Raw genomic sequence first — 18,540 nt, forward strand, 5'->3', positions numbered from 1 at the left:
TAGAGAACCAAGATGCAGAGAAACGTACCTAACAAAAGTATAATTGTAAGAAAAAAAAAAAAGTATGTTTAAAAAAAAAAAACAGTATGCTTGAGAACAGCAACTGCCGTCTTCTTTGTCACAGTGGAAAAAACAACTTCTTTGTAATTAGCATAATAGTAAAGAAACTTCAGTAAAGCAAAAACATAGGTAAAGGAAGCAGTCAACTGGCTTCCCTTTCAAAGGGACACAGAGAGCTGACACAAAGATAAGATGCCTCTAGGCTGAATGGCCCTTATATCCAGATTGGTCCAATCAAACACTTGTAGTTGGTCCAATACAATTATTTTATTGGTCCAATAAAATACTAAGTACGTATATACTTAGTACACTAAAGTACACTCAAAAATTAGTCAAAGAGGTTAAATGTCCCACAATTGCCCAAGAATCATTTGGCCTGGAGTCTTACTTGGTTTTTAATGGCCCTCTGGTCACTTGCCAAGTAACCAAGAGGACTTGTGGGACTGAAGGTGCAGAGGCCCCCACCCCAGGCTTCCCCACCCCCAGCAAAATCTACAGCCTTGGACACAAGACAACAAACAAAGGTCCCAAGGCTTGGTGAAGAGGGTTCTGCTTTTGGGTGAGAAGGAAAGGGTTAGAGTCTAGGCCAAACAGATCCTGGACCACTAAACCCAAAATCGGGAAGAACCATTTGCACTCCCTAAAACTAAACTCCAGTTAGCCTGCCCCAAAACTAATTTTTAGCCAGAACTCTTGATTTAGAGCAGAAATCAGCATACTGCGGCCCGTGGGTCAAATACAGTCGGTCTCTATAAATAAAGTTGTACTAGAACACATTTATTTACATATTGTCTATGGCTGCTTTCACACTACAATAGCAGAGTTGAATAGTTGCAACAGAGTTGAACAGGGCAACATATGGCCCACAAAGCAAGCAAATATTTACTATTCTACCTTTTATAGAAGTTTGCTGACCCCTAATTTAGAAGAAAGAAAAAGAGTACCCAGCTATTACTTTTATTTAAAGGGTATTCAGAAAAGTAGAGTGCCTATAGTTTGGTTCAACAAAGGAGTCCATCTCTGATATCTTTCTTTGAGTTTCTATAAGATTTTTTAAAAATATTTTTATGTTTATTTTGAGAGAGAGCAAGCAGGGGAGAGGTGGAGAGAGGGAATCCCAAGCAGGCTCTGCACCATCAGCACAGAGCTCGATGTGGGGCTTGAACCCACGAACTTTGAGATCATGACCTGAGCCAAAACCAACAGTCAGACGCTTAATGGACTGAGCCACCCAGGTGACCTCTAAAAGATGCTTTTTGCCATCTGGATGCAGGATTCATTTGCGTGGGGTCTATGACTTGGTAGCTGAAGAGCCTACTAATTGCTATCCATTCCATTTCATAAGTTTTTAAAATTTAGTGTCAGACTTGAGATCACAACCATCAGGTGGACTCAATGATTCTGCTTCTTTGCTTACTCATGAAGTAAACAGCCACTGTCTCACAGGATATAAAACACTGTTTATTTTGTTTAGGATATACACATTTTAATGTGCCAGAATCTTTTAGGGAACAAATGACTAGGTTTTAATTAAAGTATGATAAATAAGGAGTTCTTCTGATCAGACCAAGTGTCCTGAAATTTAAGCGCATTTAAATGCATACCTCTCAAACTAGGCATCAGTTCTTCCAATGGTTAGTGAAGGAAATCAGACCTGAGATAGTTTTGTAAGAGGTGTTATGTCCAGATTGCTCCTATAGAGAAATCAATGGGAATAAACAAGGGAAAACTCATCCAAAGATGCCATGAAAAATAAGATACTGTGTCAGTGAACAGCTTTGGCCAGATGAGACAAGGCCTGCATGGAGTCTGCATTGAGGGGAAATCCAATAAATTTTTAACACTGAAAGAATACTCATTGGAACTGGAGTCTTAACCTCAATTTTCACGTCGATGAAAAACTCCTTTCTCAGACAATGGGGAGGAGGATGGACTCAGCTACCCAGAGAGAAACCCTGAGTCAGGGAGTTGAGTTTACTAAAATTCTCCATGTCAAAGAAGAGAGGTGAAGAAATCACTGTAAACTCTATGAGAAAGAGAGAGAGATGCACGTATTTTTCAGCAAGTATTTATTTGGCACCTACACACTAGGCACTGAGATACTAACCAAACAAGACCACTGCTTTCGTGGAGCTTGCACTCCCGTGGGGGTAGAAAATAAAATTCATGTCATATTATATGGTGATAGTGCTCAGAAGGAAAACTAGTAAATGAAAGGGAGTGTTGAGGGAGGTGGCCAGGGAAGGCAATACTGAGGAGGTAACATGTGAGTGCTTCTGGTCTAATGTGCTTGGGGGTACAGCTGATAGACCAGAATAGGGGTTTAGCCCAAGAAATCAAATTGTTTACATTCATGGAAAATCCATATATATCGTGAGCTTGTAGTTGTGACTACCACATTGTTCTTCAGAGACAGTAACATAACCTATGTTATGAGAGCAAATAACCTATGAGAGCAAAGTTCAAGATAAGACAGTAGTGTTTATTTTCCCAGTTAGATAAAAGCATGCCTTCAAGAAAATCCTTCTGTGAAATGTTCCTAAAATAGCAAAGGACTAAAAAGGTATAAACCCACAAGGACAAAACTTAAAAGAAACAAGGATAGACAAGAATGTCAACAGGGGCACCTGGAAGACTCCGTCAGTCAGGAGTCTAGGTGTCCAATTCTTGATTTGGGCCCAGATCATGATCTAACGGTTGTTAAGATCACTCCTGAGATCCATGCCCAGCATGGAACCTGCTTAAGATTCTCTCTCTCCTTCTCCCTCTGCCCCCTCCCCGATGTGCACACTTGGGCAGGCGTGGTCTCCCTCTCTCTCAAAAAAAAAAAAAGTCAACAACAGATAAAATACAAACAACTGAGGAGCTTACATAGCACAATGAAAAATTTTTAAGTTTATTTATTTGAGAGAGATAACCGGAGGTGGGGGTTAGGGGGCAGAGGCTCTGAAGCAGGCTCTGTGCTAACAGAGACCCTGAAGTGGGGCTCGAACTCATGAACCTCAAGATCATGACCTGAGCCAAAGTCAAGACACTTAACTGACTGAACTACCTAGGCGCCCCATAGCACAAAAATTTTTATGTGAGAAATATCATCTTAAAAGAGTCCATGGCAAGATGTAAGGAAAGACAAACCTAATGGAGAGCAATACTGCCAAGCATCTGAAACTAGATCAAAATGCTACAAGAAAAATGTAGAGCCTATCCTGAAAAGAATAGAAAGGAAACCCTGTAGAAGGATTTTTAAAAATGGTCACTGCCACACAGATCAGCAAGAGCCCTGCAGGCATGGGCTACCAGTCTTGGTGGTAAATTAACAGGAGAAAGAAGCAAAGAGAGTAAATCAGCTGCCAGAACTAGACTCACTTCAAAGGGGGTAGGGGAATGTGTGAAATATGTGATAGTCATTAAGGAGTGCACTTGTGATGAGCACTGGGTGTTGTACAGAAGTGTTGTATATTTACATCTGAAACTAATATTACACTGTATGTTAACTAAAGGGTAAATTTAAAATAAAAGCTCCTGGGGCGCCTGGGTGGCTCAGCTGGTTGAGCATCCGACTCTTGATTTCGGCTCAGGTCACGATCTCACAGTCCGTGAGTTCAAGCCCGGTGTTGGGCTTGGCGCTATGCATAGCCTGCTTGGGATTCTCTCTCTCCCCCTCTCTCTGCCCCTTCCTTGCTCTCTCTCAAAATAAATAAACATTTTAATGTAAATAAATAAAATAGGGGCACCTGGGTGGCTCAGTCGGTTGAGCATCCGACTTCGACTTAGGTCATGATCTCATAGTTCATGGGTTCAAGCCCCACATCAGGCTCTGTGCTGACAGCTCGGAGCCTGGAGCCTGCTTCAGATACTGTATCTCCCTCTCTTTCTAGCCCTCTCCCACTCACACTCTGTCTCTCTCTCTCTCTCAAAAATTAATAAACGTTAAAAAAAATTTTAATAAATAGATAAAATAAAAACTTCTTACATGCTATACCTGCTGATCACCAAAAGCCTAAGCTAAAAACAAAGATAACTATAGTAAATCTAGCTTTGTCTGGGACCCTACATATAGAATGGAGGAAGGGGATAAGGATTGGGACACTTCCTCTCTCTTCCTTAGTCATACATGAATTTCAAAAGCAAAGAAAAAACTGAGAAGTTGAGCATAAACGTCCCTTAAAATATAATCAGTGAAGCAGGGAACAGGGCTTCTCCAACAGGTCTCAAAATCTAAGACATCTAGGTGCTGTGAAATCTTCCTTAAGATAGCACACACCTAAAAAATAAGCAAAAACTCTTTCCATTCAGAAAAATAAGGATTACCCTACTTTTCTACCATTCACTCCTCCTTTCTATAGAAGCCAATGATTTCCTCCACTCAATGCAAATAAAAAGAGTAATGCTAAAGAAATTCTCTATTTAAAAGGTAGGGAGAATAACACTTCCCTATCTTTTACAACATCTGCTGTACTTAGCAGGCTGTTGTAAAGACAAAATAAGGTTTGCATCAAAGTCCCTCATAAAGATATTTTTTAAATCAAGTTCAAAAGAACTAAATATCTCCGTGTTTCAAGAGTTCAATGAAGATTTTATTAAAGTTTCACATTTGCTTATTTTTTGCCTATAAAATTACTGAAAAATACTTAAAAATTAAAGCTAGAAATACTAGAGAGAACAGAAACTAATACCAACACAGAGGTAACTGTCACAAAAAGATTTCTCATAAATACCATCCCAAATTTTTTTTAAGTAGGCTTCATGTCCAGCACAGAGCCCACCACGGCACTTAAACTCACGACCCTGAGATTGAGACCCGAGCTGAGAACGAGTCAGGCGCTAGGGATGCCTGGGTGGCTCAGGTGGTTAAGCGTTGGACTCTTGATACCAGCTCAAGTCAGGATCTCATGGTTCATGAGTTCAAGCCCCAAGTTGGGCTCTGCACTGTCAGGGCAGAGCCCTGCTTGGGATTCTCTCTCCCTCTCTCCCTGTCCCCCACCCCAGCATACATGCATGCACGCGTGTGCACTCTCTCTCAAAATACTCAAAATAAATAAACTTTAAAAAAATTCTTCAATTAAGAAAAAACAGATGCTTAACCAACTGAGCCACCCAGGCACCCCAATATCATCCCCAATTTTGTTAGTATTGATAAAATCTTAAAAGTACAAGCTAGACACTTCTCTCATTTCTTAATTAAAAAAAAGAAACCTATAGGGAACACACTCACTTTCTCTTTATGGATATTCTCCAACAGTTAAAAAAAACTTAGTAACACATACTGTATATAGATATTTGTCTTACCTATTAAAGATTTGATATTTTCTAAGATTAAATCACTAGTAATATTTCCAGATAAATCTTGCCCCAATTCAGCAATCAGCTTGGCATAACCTTCATTCTCTTCTCTTAACAAATTGAATTTTTGCTGCTTATAACTGAAATTAGATAAACATCATAAGGGGGATAAAATTAATTCAATTAAAAATTACTGTATTCTTCTCATTGAATTTTCTTATCTCTCTTATTTACAACAATCGTAAGAATGGTTGTTCAAAGTTTACTTCTTCATGTAGCTTTTAAAATAAAAATTAACAGTGGCTCATAAGAGACACCCCAATGTTAATCACACAGGGAAAACCAGTAACACAAAGAATACTGCTAATCTCAAGGAACAATAACATACCACTATTTCCATCACTAAGATGTACTACAGTGTATCCATAGTTGTAAATTATCTTATTGATAATAATAAAAGCACTATTATTTTAACTTCTAATATGGAGAAAAATTAACATTGGTTTCATACAGGTAAAGTTCACTGCTGACTCAATAATCATAGGCTATTTTTAAAAGGGAAAAAACACAATACATGCTAACAGCAACAAAAAAAATCTTCAAACTGCCTTTAGAAACTTCTAGTATTCAAAAAGAGAACTAAGAAAACATACTCAGATACTTGATCTGCAACATAAAGATACATGTACTTACAAGAGCTTTGTCTTGATTTTAACTGACTTTTGATTGAACTGCTGTGATTGTTTAATAAGCCCTAATGATTCCAATGTTTCTGGATCCAGGCGTTCCTTTAGAACTGTGTCTGAAACTAAATACTGTATTAAAAAATATTAAAGGCCATTTATTCCTTAGCATTCCAATGTATATGCAATCTTAATGTATTCAAAATAATTTTTCCCAAACAAGAATATTAAAAATCACATTAAACATATATCAACAACTTTTAATTTATAAAAAAAAATCTTGGAACTTCAATTTAACAAAAAGGATGACTCCCCAAATAGTGAAATATGTGACATATAGCTCTTTTAAAAACTCACTAAAAAATTACATGCGTGCTGTACACAGCCTACAAGTAAGAACTACAGATGAAATTCTGATTAAAGTTGAGTCTGTCAACTGAATTTTTCTTTAAGATTAATATAGCACTTCAGCCTTCTTTAGTTTCTACTGTTTAAGTCAAATTCTAGTACAGCAAAGACAAGGACACTCTTCCAGGTCTGAGTAATAGCATTTCTCCTCGGTTCTAAATTTATGAACACAAAATGGTTTACTAGACAATGATTATGACAAGTTCTTGAATTTATTATTTTTAAACTACCTCCATTCTTTTTCTCCTTGCCTAATAAAGAGTTTATGAAAAACTGTTCAGTTTAAAAGCTGTCCACATCATTTCTACTCACTTGATAGATGCTTACCTTTTTCCTTATTTAGAACTTTCTAGGTCATGAATATGACCAAAAGTTTAAAATATACAGATTGTTTAAGTGCTATGAAGCATCCATATTTCATAGAAATAATCAGCATGTCTAATTTTACAAAGCATTCGATTTCAAAATCCAAATCTCACCTTATAATGAATGAATAGCCAAGTGAGTGTCACTATCCTCCTCCATTAACATGATTAACTATGATTACAATTGTTCAACGTAAAAATCTAGAAAGGAAAGTATTTTTTTATAACTTACCAAACATGCTAATACCAATTGTGTAAAATAGTCTCTCTTGCTTTTTTCTTCTAAACAATTTGTCTCAATATCTATAATGATGGAAGAAAAAAAGACAAAAGTTTGATTTTTCTAGACTCTCTACAGCACTATAATAGGATACTTATTTTCTTTAAAACTAATTTTTAAACCCCTCTTTCTGAATTTGGAAAAAAATGTGTAAATATAGTAAGCATGAGCTGTCCTTCATATGCATATGAATGCTTAGGATTAATTTCTCCTCATGCTGGAGACTGACCCTGGGACCAATGGCATACCCATAAAACGGTAAGTTGATTACACAGGAACTACATGCTATGGCACTAGAAGCAACAAAACTTCGAAAAATTACTGTTCTCAAAAATGGAAATATTCAAGCAAATTTTAAATGACCACACATCAGAGATACTAAAGAACGATTGTTCCTTAGGTGGAAAGTTGGACTGGGTGAGAACAAAGATCCCTTCTAACACTAAAGATCCTCTTACTTGTGAAGATCAAACCCTTGACTCTGGCCACCTTGGTACCATGTACCACATTCTAACCAAGCTACCTGGCCATCAACTCTATGAAGAGACAGTATTAAAAGAATATTTTTAACATCTTATTTTGAATTACAATTTCTGGCCAGCAAATAAAAATTTATTCATGATTTTTATTTTCTTCCTACTGAAATATTTAAAAACTGAGACCCGAGTTTCAGTAAATTATTCAGAAAATTTGTCAATTTTATGATGTAGGAAATAAAACAATTAGCTTTTAATGCCAAGCATCAAAAAAAAAAAAAATTCAAGGAGGATTGACAGGATTACAAGGTTGATCTCAGGATTATTGCTTTAACTCAACTCATAATTTAGAAGAGGCACCAATTTTAGAGATGTAATAAAATTGTCTTCTAAGGGTTCTACAGTTCTATCCAGATGTCCTACCACTGCTTTGCTTCAGTTTACTTTTTATTGCCATCACTGAGAATCAAAAGAGAAAGGAATTTATCATCAAACATATCCATTTTCCTGGCCCTTCTCCCCTTTCCCTTCTTTGACAATGCCATTTCCCAATATCCTGGCCACTGTAGCTAAGCACATGGTTAGCTCAAGTGTATTAAGAGAATTTCAGGGTGTAATTTATACAATGTAACTGTAATACAATCTCATCCTCTCAATAAGACTTTTAATCCATGTGGATCTCATCAATCCCTTCCAGGGACTCCTAGCTGCTTCCCTGTTGTCTGGTCTTCTGGTCCCTCCTCAACCTAGAACTTCAAGAATATTAATCTTGAGGGGTCAGGACTAAACTGGACCCATTCTTTTAACCAACATCTATCTACCAAGGCCCAAAAGTCCCTAAGATCTATCCGAAAAGTCCCTAAGATCTGAGCACCTGGGTAGCAGGTTCATTCTCTTCTTTTTTTTTATAATTTTTTTTTTCAACATTTATTTATTTTTTGGGACAGAGAGAGACAGAGCATGAACGGGGGAGGGGCAGAGAGAGAGGGAGACACAGAATCGGAAATAGGCTCCAGGCTCTGAGCCATCAGCCCAGAGCCCGACGCGGGGCTCGAACTCACAGACCGCGAGATCGTGACCTGGCTGAAGTTGGACGCTTAACCGACTGCGCCACCCAGGCGCCCCAGGTTCAGTCTCTTCAAGCCAAGTCTGCTCTCCTCTTAGCTACGTGACCTGATCAAAATACCTCTGCTGATCCACCTCAACAATCAACACAGGACTCTATTATCACAAGTATGTATGCCTTCCCTGTTTTCTTTATTCTTTTTGTCCTAACTTATGAAACTATTCTAATAAATTTATTCATTATCTTTGACTCATCAACCTTGAGTCAGTACTTGGTAAATTCTCTTTAATTTCCCCTATGATTTTACTAAAAAGCCCTAAGGCATTTCCAACTCTAGGCCCCAGGATCACCAACCCCCAATCCAGCTCAGAGATCCCATCAGTGCATCAAGTTACTTCAGACTTCCCCTTCCAGGTTAATATAGCTCTCAGGTTCCCTCATCCTTACATAATTAGTCTTTTAAAGAAGTTGCTATCTTAACCAGGAAAGTACAGCACTGATTTCTCTTATAACTGTTAAAATATTAGAAAGATAAAATGATGTAGTAAAAAGATTATGGTCTCTGGAATCAAAAACACCCAAGTTCAAACTCTGCCTTACTGGCTAAATAAAAGGCCTTGAAAAATCCCTTCTCTGAGCTTCAATTTTCTGATCTGTAAACCTACCTTACAGAAGTTGCTGTGAGGATTAAAATGAAATTAAATGCGTAACATAATACTTAGAACATAAAAGGTGCTCCAAAAATGGCATCTACATTATTACCGTTATCACTATCTTACAGGTAGCTTCCATTCTTACTCCTATTCCCCTAGTTTGGTCTAGGGTCATCCTTGGATCTTTTTTTTTTTTCTGCTAAGGGTAGGGATGGGTGAGTGAGGGAACAGGTGAGTGAAATTCTCTAAGTTTGCCATTCTAATCTTGCTTGTAAAAATTGATAGGCTAGGGGTGCCTGGGTGGCTCAGTTAGTTAAGCGTCCAACTTCGGCTCAGGTCATGATCTCACGGTTCGTGGGTTCGAGCCCCGTGTCGGGCTCTGTGCTGACAGCTCAGATTCTGTGCTGACAGCTCAGACAGTTCAGATTCTGTGTCCCCCTCTCTCTCTGCTCCTCCCCGACTCAGGTTCTATTTCTCTGTCTCTCAAAACTAAATAAACACTAAAAAAAAAAAAAAAAAATTGATAGGCTAAAAGAAATTTCCCAAGAGAAACCAAACAATCCTCATAAATTCATGTTATCAGTAAAAAGCAATGACTTGTAACAATAATTCATATTACTAAATAACTATGAAAGGAAAATATATCCTAATAGAATAAACCAATAAAGAAATTATTAGAATTTACTAGTAAGCTAACCTATGATCACCCAAAGAAAGACATAAAATATACTCCTGACACTATCAAGGAACAACAGCTTCCACAAAATGTTACCTACAAATCACTTTCAGTCCTACAAATTTATAGTAAAAAGCATTTTTTTAATTTTTTAAACTTGTCTCATGCTGTATTTATATGTAACATAATGTAATACCTTTAGTGCCTGCTTTAAAAATTCAGCTTAAGAGGGTTTTTTGTTGTCGCTGGCATAAATCAATTCAATAGACAGTATGAACATATACTTTATGATCCAAACCAGGACAGTTTTAAGACTGAAATAAGGCACTATTAATTATGCCATGGAAAACAAGACAAAGTGGGACATATGGTCACCCTATCAGTGGTTTGCTCTTTTCATTTATCACTCACAGTCCACATACATTTTGACCTGTTCCTGACATTACTGCTGTTATGAAATCTTAAATATCCTGAAGGATCAAGCACCAGGCATTTAGATTTGTTGAGATCAAATTCCCAGATTCTCAGTAAGACATTTAAGTAACCTATCTATTCTAGGAATTAAGATTAATGAGCTAAATTAATTCACTCCAGCTTGACAAACTCTCAGAGGATATCTTATTTTAAAGTGAATACTATCATGTCTGCTAAAGGTTTCTATTAGATCAAAGTTCTAGAAAGCATAATACTGATGGAGAAAACTGTACTCAAAGTTATTTTAATTCAAATCTAAAATTAGAGAAATAAACTTATAATATATATTATTTTTTAAATCCATGCTTCCCATGGAGAGACACTACCTTTTGTTCTAAGTCAAAGAAATATTTCTTTTCCATCTTGCATAAATTCTTATTTATTCTGGAGAGAGAAATTGCTATTTCCAAAGCTGGTTTCTCATCCTCAAAACAAAAGTACTTTTAATTACTTTGGCTCTTCTTGCTCTTTCTAAAATTAAGAAGAATCAAAAGAGTATATATAATAGCAAAGTAAATATCTCTTGAGTGTCCTAAGTTTGGGATTCTCACATTCATTGATAACCTGAAGTGAAGAAGATTAATCCTGTGGTTACTAAAATATGAATAATTCAGACTAAATGAACTTCAGAAAACTTTTTTTTTACTTGAAATGACTTAATTTAGCTCAATTTTATATAAACATACATTCCAAAAAACTCCCAACTATTTGAATTATAAACTAAAACCATCTAAAGTTAGTTTATAAACAGTGATTATACTCACATTTGACTTACAACACCACATTCTCTATAAAAGTAAAATAATACAATCTAGATTTGTAGAAACATTTGTTTGAAAGAAAGCATTTTATTTAACACAGTATATTAATTTACCAAACAGCACTTTTACAGGTGAAATAAAGGCTTAATACCTACCTAATATGCAGAATACATCAGCAAGAATGGAGGGCATATCCTCACGAAATTCCTAATTATAAAAATATAATTATTCACAGTAAATACATGAATAGCATACCAGCAAGTATGGCTTCAGAACAACACTCTTCAGTAAAACTTAAAACCTAACAAAACCCCAACACCACTCTGGTGACAAATAATGAAATTCTTCAAGTTTCATAATACAGAGAAAACAGAAAGAGGGAGACAACACTTGGAAAAAAAATGTTTAAATGTCTACAGTGTAATAACTTCATAAAAAACAGAAACCTAAGCAAGCACTTCAGGAAATATTAAAGAGCACAAATGAGTGACATTTTTCCAAAGAAATTCATGTTAGAAACCACTGGAATTTGGAGTACCTTATACCTACCTAAAACAAGACTGTTAAAAATGGTACATTTTTCATCTACAACTTTAAACGTTGTGCTCATGCCTGAATTAACACTGATCTAAGTGAAAGTCCTAGTAGTATCAGAACAGAAATCTAAAAAATACAAAAACAATTACAAGCTGTCGTTCCAGAACTCAAGATTTTCTGAAGATGAAAATAATACCAAAAATCTATCTTTATTTTCTTTATGCACTGATGTTTGTAGCCTTTGAAAAAACCCAAAATTCTCCCCTCATTTCTGGATGAAAATTTCAACATTTATTCTAGATTTGTCTCCTGACTTTAGTAAGGATCATAGTTCAATCATTGCAATTAGTTTGCTAGCACTACAGCAACCCTTAAACTAGCCTTTTTCAGATACCAAAGGAAAAAAATATGATTCTAACGAAAAAACTGGCAGCTGTAAGAGGCACGCAAGATATGCCTCCATGGCTAAGAAGATATGGGGCAGTGAGATACAAGACTATGAGAAAGCCATGGCAAAGATCCAGCTGCAAAAGTATATAGAAGGACTCAAAGGAAAGGGGAAGCTAAGTAAGAACAAAATACATATTAAATCTATTTCAGGGCACCTGGGTGGCTCAGTGGGTTGGGCATCCGACTTTGGCTCAGGTCATGATCTCACGATTTGTGAGTTTGAGCCCTGTGTCGGGCTCTGTGCTGACAGCTCAGAGCCTGGAGCCTGCTTCGGATTCTGTGTCTCCTTCTCTCTCTGCCCCACCCATGCTGACGCTCTGTTTCTGTCTCTCTCTCTCTCCCTCTACCAAAAATAAATAAACATCAAAAAAACTTTTTTTAATCCATTTGAACTATTCATTTTCAAAAAATGGGAAAAAGTATTAGAATCAAATCCATAAATACACTAAACTCTATTCCAGTGGCCAATTTACAGAAGTAAATAACCTTAATTGCATACCAGACTTCAGTCTCAAAAGTTTAAGGGCTATGAACTTTCACTAAGTCTACTTGAATGCAAGTACTCAGGCTACTTAAAGACCAGAAATGAGGGAGCCAGACCAGAGTGTTCAACATGGAATATTAGTTGTTGAAGATACAGACTACTCCAATAGGAATTAATACTGCTGTAGTCAAATAGATACAGTTTAGGGATAAAAGAGAAACTCATACTGGGCCTCTACTGTATGTAGGTGGAAAAAATCCCACAGCTAAACATAGAAGTTCCTTGAGACTATCCTTGAAAAGCACAAAAAGCATACAAAGGAGATTACCTATCCTAACAGCAAAAGGCTACAGAAGCTTAAAACAACACAGGGGAAATTCATACTGGTATCAAGGAGCTCCAGGTCTTACCTCATTGGAACTTATTATGAAAGCTCTTCTCAACTGGGTAAGTAATTTATTTATACAAGGTTAAAACCAAGCCTAATAATAACAGAATAATACACTGCACTTAAGTGAAGAAACTTAACTACTGGTTTACAATAATTAACACCCTTAACAATTTGAAAGCTCATCATACAATTCAAATACCAAACACCCATGAAAAGTATCTGGTCTGAATCTAACTTAAATTCTCTAATAAATGAAAGAGTGAAATAATAATCACGCTAAAAAGGTTAGAAAAAAAATCTAGTTATTCATATTTTCTAACACAGCAAACACGTGAAAACTGGCATCAAGTGAGCATTAGTTAGAACTATGTAGGGGCACCTGGGTGGCTCAGTCGGTTGAGCGTCCGACTCCGGCTCAGGTCATGATCTCTCGGTCTGTGAGTTCAAGCCCCGCATCGGGCTCTGTGCCACCAGCTCAGGCCTGGAGCATGTTTCAGATTCTGTGTCTCCCTCTCTCTCTGACCCTCCCCCATTCATACTCTGTCTCTATCTCAAAAAAATTAATAAACATTAAGAAAAAAAAAAGAACTATGCAACCTCAATGTAAAATAATTTAGGGGTGCCCGGGTGGCTCAGTAACCGACTCTTGATTTCAGCTCAGGTCACAATCTTCCAGTCGTGAGATCAAGCCCCTCATCAGCTCCAAGCTGGGCATGAAGCCTGCTTAAGATATTCCTCCCTCTCTCTCTCTCACTCTCTTCTCCCTCCCCCTCCCACCCCTCCCCACATTCGATCTGTCTCTAAAAATAATTTTAATCCTCAAATTTTAAAAATATATTTAATATCTAAACATAACCACAAACAAAAGAAAATGCTTTGCTATGCTATATTGGGAGAAAAATATTCTAGCCAAATTATTTTTATAGTAGCATTTTTAATTAGGTATACCTTGATTTCATTATAATGCAGGATTTTTTTTTTTTTTGCCCTCCCAGCTAACCTAACATTTTCTGCTGTACTCACAACGAGACAAAAAGATTAAAATATCTTTAGTTCCGCCTAGCAACAACGGCTTACCAATACTGCCTTAAAACATTACTGTAATTTTGAATGAAATGAAACGCAAGTTTTACACTTTAGAGATCTTTGTATCAAAAGCAAAATACGTGGGGCGCCTGGGTGGCTCAGTCAGTTAAGTGTCCAACTTTGGCTCAGGTCATCATCTCACAGTCCGTGAGTTCCAGCCCCACGTCGGGCTCTATGCTGACAGCTCAGAGCCTGGAGCCTGCTTTAGATTCTGTGTCCCTCTCTTGTTCTGCCCTTCCCCCACTCGTGCTCTGTCTCCCAAGAATAAACATTAAAAAAAATTTTTTTTTTAAACAAATATGTAATAATTATTAAAATAGAAAACATATGTATATATACTTACACTAATGTCATTAAGAACATTAGATGCCTGTTCATGCTTTAGATTTCCTTTAATGACATGGTATGATAACTCATAAAGAGCTTGCTGGAAATCTGTTGAACATAAAAGAAGGAATGTGAGAACACAATCTCTCGAACATAAAAGACCCTCTGAGGGAAGACTTCTATATTTCCTACTTCTCAGAATTATAAGTATCAATAATGATGAGAAAATACACTTTTGATGCTTTTCTCTAGCATGTTTTTTTCCTTTTACTTTCACAAAAACACAATACTAAAAGTAGAAAAAAGTTAACCTGGACTCCACTAACTACTGCTTTAAACATTTCCTTCCCATCTTTTTCTACATGTCTACATATTTTACATATTTGCATCCACAGTGCACATCATGTGGTATTCTGATTCCCCCATAAACACTTTTTAAAGTATTTTCTCATGCTACCAAAGTCTCCAAAATTATTTTTAAGGACAGCATTGAACTCCAGCAAGTGGATATAAACTAAATTAACCATTTATTTCACCAGCAAATTTCACAGATTTTTCTAAATATATTCAGATTATAGGCAATTCAATCTCAGAGCAACAGGTAAAGAATAATAGTTAATATAAAATTAAGTTCTATCCATATCCTACTGTCAGAGAAATTTCTACCCAAATCTAGATCTTTTCTCCTCTATTTTCATCAGAATTCAAACTTAAATAATTACATATGCACATACATAAAATGGCAGTCTAACGAGAACTGTCAACCACAAGTAGTCTCATTTGCTATTACCATAGCCTCCTTTCCTGGAGGAGGAATTTGGGGGTCAGGGGGAGTTAGTGGTCAGGTGAATACCTCTTTCTAACCATATTTTTCTTTAGTCCTATACACTGAAAACTTTACCTCCTTTCTCCCATTCAAAGTAGAAAAACAGGGGCATCTGGATGGCTCAGTCGGTTAAGCATCTGACTTTTGGTTTCACCTCAGGTCATGATCTCCTGGTCTGTGGGTTCGAGCCCTGCATCAGGCTCCATGCTGACAGTGTGGAGAATGCTCAGGATTCTCTCCCTCTCCGCCCTCCCCCCGCCCCTCCTGCATGTGCACGCGCACACTCTCTCTCAAAATAAACAAACTTTTTTAAAAAGTAGAAAAACAATTGTATGGTGACAAATGGTAACTATGCTTGTGGTGAGAAGAGCATAATGTATAGAGTCAGAGTTGTTGAATGACTATGTTGTACACCTGAAATTAATGTAACATTATGTGTCAACTACAAAAATTGAAAAAAGTAGAAAAACAAGAAGCTCTAAAAAACCGTTGTAAAGTAAAGTCAATTTATAATCCCCTTTTGAAGGGAATCAAAAATCTTTCAGGGCGGGGCGCCTGGGTGGCGCAGTCGGTTAAGCGTCCGACATCAGCCAGGTCACGATCTCGCGGTCTGTGAGTTCGAGCCCCGCGTCGGGCTCTGGGCTGATGGCTCAGAGCATGGAACCTGTTTCCGATTCTGTGTCTCCCTCTCTCTCTGCCCCTCCCCCGTTCATGCTCTGTCTCTCTCTGTCCCAAAAATAAATAAACGTTGAAAAAAAAAAAATTAAAAAAAAAAAATCTTTCAGGGCAAAATAGCAAGTAAACCATCAAATATTTAAAAATCTTCTCCCTTGGTTTTTCCTAGTCACAAAAAAGGAAGAGTATAGAAATCAAAACTTATATCGATACCCCTTTAAACAACTTTATTTATTTGCAATTTTATTAATTTATAATTATTTTACAATGAAATCAATTTGTCCATTATTTGCTAAAGAAATATAGCCAGAGTATCCCAATTCCTTATGAAGAATTCATTATTAAACATGGTCGAGCACCTTTTTCATAAATATGCCTTCATTATACTTATGATAAACTATACACAAGCCAAAATGCAAAGGAAAAAAATTTCTATTTGTTAGTATGGTAGAAATATGAGGTCAATTTCATGCTTTCAATTTCCAATAAAATGCTTTTGTAACAAATAATATTCATTTAAAGTTATCCAGAGGCACTTGGGTATACATGTTGGGTATAGAGATTACTTAAAAATAAAATCTTGGGAGCCTGGGTGGCTCAGTAACTTAAGCATCCGACTTCGGCTCAGGTTATGATCTCAGTTCGGAGTTCGAGCCCCACGCCAGGCTCTGTGCTGACTGCTCGGACCCTGGAGCCTGCTTTGGATTCTGTATCTCCTGGTCTCTCTGCCCCTCCCCTGCTCGTGTGCACGTGCACTCTCTCTCCAAAATAATAAACATTAAAAAATTTAGTAATAATAAAATAAATAATAAAGTCTTTAAAAAAAAAAGGTACAGGCAGGGGCACCCAGTTGGCTCAGCTGGTAAAGCATGCAACTCTTGATCTTGGGGTTGTGAGTTCATGCCCCACGATGGGTGTAGAGATTACTTAAAAATAAAATCTGAGTGGCTCAGTCGGTTAAGTGTCCGACCTAGGCTCAGGTCATGATCTCACAGTTCATGGGTTCAAGCCCCTCATAGGGCTCTGTGCTGACAGCTTGGAGCCTGAAGCCTGGCTTGGGATTCTGTCTCCCTCTCCCTCTGCCCCTCCCCTGCTTACGCTCTCTCTCAGTCTCTCAAAAATAAATAAATGTTAAGAAAAAAAATTTTTAATAAAAAAATATTTTAAAAAATTCAAAATAAAAAGTTATTCAGATAACTTAAAAAACAAAAAAGCAGTCACTCTTAGAAGGACAAGTTGAGCATCATAAACTAAATTCCCAGAAGAATATGGGTTCATTAGGGGCTGAGGGAATACTAATCTTATTCAGAGAAGGAGATTAGAGAACATATAGCCCAGGTCATTTTGCTGACATCAAGTAACATAAAACAATCACAATGTCATCCACAAAATAGCGAAGACAGTCCTCAATTCACATGTTTTTAAATACCCATTGAAGTGGTTAGGAAAGTCTATCGTATTTTAGCCAGAGAAACAAGAAGCGGTAGTGTAAGATTACCAAGGCTAACCCCACAAAATCCTGTAAATTCTATACTAACGTTGAAAACCATTACATTTACAATGTGGAGGAAAACCTAACAAACATTATTATACACAAAAATAAAGATTTTATCCTAACGCCAACATTTCAGAAAAAGCAGGGTTGTTTTTTTTTTTAAGTTTATTTACTTATTTCTTTAGTATTCTCTGCGCCCAACGTGGGGCTCGAATTCACGACCTGGCGATCAAGAACCACATGCTCTTCCGACTGAGCCAGCCAGGTACCCCTCAGAAAATTAGTTTTAAGGATAGCCAAAAGTAAAGGGGACGTCTAGAGATTCTTAGATATTCTCTGTGGGATTTAGAACATTGAAGACGCTAGTTCTTGGTTCTGTCAGGACGATTCATGTTTATCAGCCATCATTACAATATCATTATACTAGGGGGAAGGGACTTACAAAAAGGAGAAGTAGTCTGTGCAAGGGAAACTGCCTCCCTTAAATTCAAAGGAAGGGCAGAAAGGGAAAGGGCTGAGGGAACACCACCCAAACGCAATCCCCCTGACAGATTAAATGAAATTCTGAAGAAGTAACATTCAGTTAGTTTCCTGCATAGACTACCAACTGAGGCCTTTAGACCAAAGCCTGATTGGTGGCAGAGACTGGCCAAAGAATGTACATATTGAGGAAGCATGCAAGGGCAGGTGAAAGAGAGCACTGGCAATTCAGCCAATGAGGCCACACTCATAACTGTTTTTGGTTTCATATGTGAATCAGAACAACGGTACAAATTAACAATAATCTGATATTTATTAAAGATCCATACAGTCCCATTTAAAACTGAAGAGTAATCATTCTGTGTTACACTATTTATAGTTTTTCTGAGAATTCTTTCTCTTATTCTACCCACATAAGATTTTAATCATAAACAAGACAGACGTTAACTGAGAAGTTATAAACTTGTTTTAAACATAGGGAAGCCTGGGTGGCTCAGTCGGTTAGGCATCTGACTCTTGATCTTGGCTCGGGTCATGATCTCACAGTTCATGAGTTCAAGCCCCACACTGGGCTCTGTGCTGAGGGCGTGAAACCTGCTTTGGG

General features: G+C 37.2%; 1 protein-coding gene across 9 annotated transcripts in view; it reads right to left on the reverse strand.

The window, feature by feature from the left end:
* The window catches only part of THOC2 (THO complex subunit 2), a 111,751-nt gene that overhangs the window by 76,636 nt on the left and 16,575 nt on the right, over positions 1 to 18,540 (reverse strand). For all 9 annotated transcript variants that reach the window (XR_007148835.1, XR_007148836.1, XR_007148837.1 and 6 more), the window contains exons 3-7: positions 14,477 to 14,568; positions 11,341 to 11,392; positions 7,032 to 7,102; positions 6,037 to 6,158; positions 5,350 to 5,483 (exon numbers count right to left, since the gene is read on the reverse strand). Coding sequence is in view for 6 of the 9 variants with exons in the window: in XM_047843135.1 (XP_047699091.1) it covers positions 5,350 to 5,483; positions 6,037 to 6,158; positions 7,032 to 7,102; positions 11,341 to 11,392; positions 14,477 to 14,568 (471 nt within the window). In the remaining 3 variants the exon portion in view is untranslated. The remainder of the gene's footprint in view (positions 1 to 5,349; positions 5,484 to 6,036; positions 6,159 to 7,031; positions 7,103 to 11,340; positions 11,393 to 14,476; positions 14,569 to 18,540) is intronic.

Source organism: Prionailurus viverrinus, chromosome X (assembly GCF_022837055.1).
Source record: "Prionailurus viverrinus isolate Anna chromosome X, UM_Priviv_1.0, whole genome shotgun sequence".
Classification (NCBI taxonomy): domain Eukaryota; kingdom Metazoa; phylum Chordata; class Mammalia; order Carnivora; family Felidae; genus Prionailurus; species Prionailurus viverrinus.